Raw genomic sequence first — 3,370 nt, 5'->3', positions numbered from 1 at the left:
ACTCGAACCCCGGTCGACTACGCGGGAGTCCAACGACATAGCCATTACGCTAACTGCTGGTCCCAGGAAAAGGGTTTTTTTAAAAAAATTATTATTTTATTTAACTTTATTTATTTTAATTTGACCAGAGAGGGACAGAGAGACAGTGAGAGAGAGACAGAGAGAAAAGAAGTCTCCAGGTCCAGGACTCGAACCACCATGGGCCATGTGGGAGTCCAGTGCCCTCAACCATCACCCCATCTGCTGTCCCCTATATTTTTTTCTTAAGAGAGGTTTTTCTGCTGTAGGGTGTGTGTGTGTGTGTCATGTCGCAATCCCTTCTCCTCCATTCTCCTCTCGGGATCTTGGGCACGCACGCACACGAGCCTGGTGTGAGTTTCAAGCAACCAGGTCTGGGACTTGAACCATGGTTGACTATGTGAGAATCTAGCAATGTCCATTATGCCATCTTCTGGTCCCAGAAATTTTATTTTTTATTTTATTTATTTATTTTTAGTTTACTAAAGGCTGCATGACTCACCAGAGAGAAACAGAGAAAGAGGAAGAAAGTGAGAAATCACACCCCATTGGGGATAGCCACACTGCCATCCTTTCTCCATTCTCCTCTAGGGATTTTTGACCCACGCATGCACGCGGGCCTGATGTGTTTTGTTTTTTTTCAGGTTTTTACCACAGGCCATGTGTGCTTGCCAGAGAGAGACAGTGAGAGGGAAAGTGAGAAATCACTCCCCAGGGGGATGGCCATGCCACAATCTCTCCTCCTCCATTGTCTTCCTGGGGTTTGGGGCATACATATACACACGCCTAATAGGATTTTCAGGCTGCTAGGTCTGGAACTCAAACCATGGTTGGCCATGTGGGAATCCACTGCCTTAACCACCATGCCACCTGCTGCCTCTTCCATTCTTTTTAAAGAATTATTTATTTAGTTTCTTTTAGTCATTCATTTGTTTTTTTGATTTGATCAAAGAGAGATACACAGAAAGAGAGAGAGAGAGAGAGAAAGTGAGAAAGCATGACACCAGGTCCAGGATTTGAACTGTGGTCAGCCATGCGGGAGTGTCCAGTGCCTTAACCACCACGTCACCTGCTGGTCCCCTCTTCCATGTTTCTTTTAAGCTGCCGGGTCCAGGACTTGAACCAAACAGTATGCTCTGTGAGATCCAGCTGCCTTAACCACCACGCCACTGGATGGTCTGAAAATAAAGGTTTTTTTTTTTTTTTGAGAGTTTTTTATTTTGCTATAGGGCACATGTGCTCGCCAGACAGAGAGAAACAGAGAGATAGAAAGTGAGAAATCACCCCCCAGGGGGATGGCCACACCACAATCCCTTCCCTCCATTCTGTTCTCAAAATCTTGGGCACACACACCCGGCAGGAGTTTAAGCCACCGGGTCCGGGACGCGAACCGCGGTCAGCTACATGGGAGTCCAGCGACATAGCCATTACGCCAACTGCTGGTCCCCCCCCCGAAAAAAAAAGGTTTTTAATACCTATCTTTGTATCACTCCCTTTCCCTCTCCCACACTCTCTCAAACTTAAAACAAAATAAAATGCATACACTATAGAAAAGAATAGGTCAGGGGGCCAGCAGGTGGCATGGTGGTTAAGGGCACTGGGTTCCCACATGGCCAACCACGGTTTGAGTCCTGGACCCAGCAGTTTGCTTTTCTCCTACCCCCCTCCCCACCCCTCCACTCTGTCCCTCTAGTCAAATTAAAAATAAAGAAATAAATAACGTTAAAGAAAATAATTCTTGGGGGGGAAAAGAAAAGAAAAAGAAAGAGAAAAAGAAAAAGGTCGCACGTTTGATTCTGGGAATCTTGTGGAAAGTTTGGACACTCTGGAACACCTCGTCTCCCACTGAGGTTTCTCCCTCTTCCGTTGTCTCGTCAGATCAGCGCCTGGCGTCTGGAAACCGCAGAACTGGTTTTCCGTATCCTGGGGGATGCGGCGGATCCCTGGATGTGCGCGGGCGTGGTGGCTTCTCAGGCCAGGCTGCTGACAGTGTCTGAGGGTGGCGTGGTCAGTCTGTGGTGCTCAGCCACGGGAAAGCTGGAGGGGAAGAAAGCTTTGTCCAGCGTCCAAGGAGAGACACCCACGTGCGCGGTCTCGGTCCAGAAACCAGGGAAGATGATTATCGGGTTTAGCGACGGCTCCGTGTCCTTGGTAAGCGACTTCTCTAAATATGACTTGTACATGAACTCGCCTCGAAATGGGCCACCAGATAGTCCGGGGGTGAAGGTAGCTTGGATCCGGGACCAGCAGTTAGCATCATGGCTATGTCGCTGGACTCCCACGTAGTCGACCGCGGTTTGTGTCCCGGACCCGGTGGCTTAAAGCTCACGCCAGGCGCGTGTGCGTGCGTGCCCAAGATCCCGAGAGGAGAATGGAGGAGAAGGGATTGCGGCGTGGCCATCCCCCCTGGGGGGTGATTTCTCGCTTTCTGTCTCTCTATCTCTCTCTGTCTGTCTGGCGAGTGTACGCACCCTACAGTGAAAATCTCTCAAAAAAAAAAAAAAAAAAAAAAAAAAAACTGGACTGGGGAGTGTGGTGGTTAAGGGCGCTGGACTCCCACATGGCCACGGATTGAGTGGAAGCTTGCTTTCTCACTTTCTCTCTCTCATTCTCTTTCATTCTTTTCCTCTCTGGTCAAGTTTAAGTAAGTAAATAAATGAATAAATAAAGTTAAATAAACAATTCTTAAAAAAAAAAAAAAAAAGAAAGAAACACACACTGGGCATGCGTGCACGTGTGCCCAAAGTCCTGAGAGGAGAATAGCAGAGGAGGGATTGCAGTGTGGCCATCCCCCCAGGGGGAGGTGCTTTATCACTTTCTCTTTTCATCTCTCTCTCTCTCTCTCTCTGGTGAGTGCATGTGTCCAATAGCAAAAACTAAAAAACAAACAAACAAGCAAAAACAAAAAAGAAAAGAAAAGCCGTACCCTCAGAGGAACAGCGTCTACAAGTCCAGAAGTGTGGAGCGTTGGGATGGTTCCTGTGATTCCTGAGAGGCCATATTTCCTCCTCCTCATTCTCACCTCCTCAGCAGGGCCTACGCCATTCTCCACGATAGGTCTTTTTTTCTTTCTTTTTCTTTTTTTTTTTTTTTTGAGAGGTTTTTGCTATAGGGCGAGTGCGCTCACCAGATAGACAGAGACAGAGAGACAGAAAGCGAGAAATCACCCCCCCCGGGGGGGATGGCCATGCCGCAATCCCTTCTCCTCCATTCTCCTCTCGGGATCTTGGGCACGCACGCACACGCGCCCGGTGTGTGTTTTAAGCCACCGGGTCGGGGACGCGAACCGCGGTTGACTACATGGAAGTCCAGCGACATAGCCATTATGCTAACCGCTGGTCCCAGAATTTAA

The 3,370-nt window shown here is 48.5% G+C and overlaps 1 protein-coding gene across 2 annotated transcripts in view; it reads left to right on the top strand.

Annotated features, from left to right (window-relative positions):
* The window catches only part of NWD1 (NACHT and WD repeat domain containing 1), a 52,211-nt gene that overhangs the window by 38,645 nt on the left and 10,196 nt on the right, over window positions 1–3,370 (top strand). For both annotated transcript variants that reach the window (XM_006147144.3, XM_027771308.1), the window contains one exon: window positions 1,897–2,169. In XM_006147144.3, the coding sequence (XP_006147206.1) occupies window positions 1,897–2,169 (273 nt within the window). The remainder of the gene's footprint in view (window positions 1–1,896; window positions 2,170–3,370) is intronic.

The sequence above is a fragment of the Tupaia chinensis genome, unplaced genomic scaffold (genome assembly GCF_000334495.1).
Source record: "Tupaia chinensis unplaced genomic scaffold, TupChi_1.0 Scaffold000201_1, whole genome shotgun sequence".
NCBI lineage: Eukaryota > Metazoa > Chordata > Mammalia > Scandentia > Tupaiidae > Tupaia > Tupaia belangeri.
Note: the sequence above shows the minus strand (reverse complement) of the source record. Positions and strands in the feature narration are given on the sequence as shown.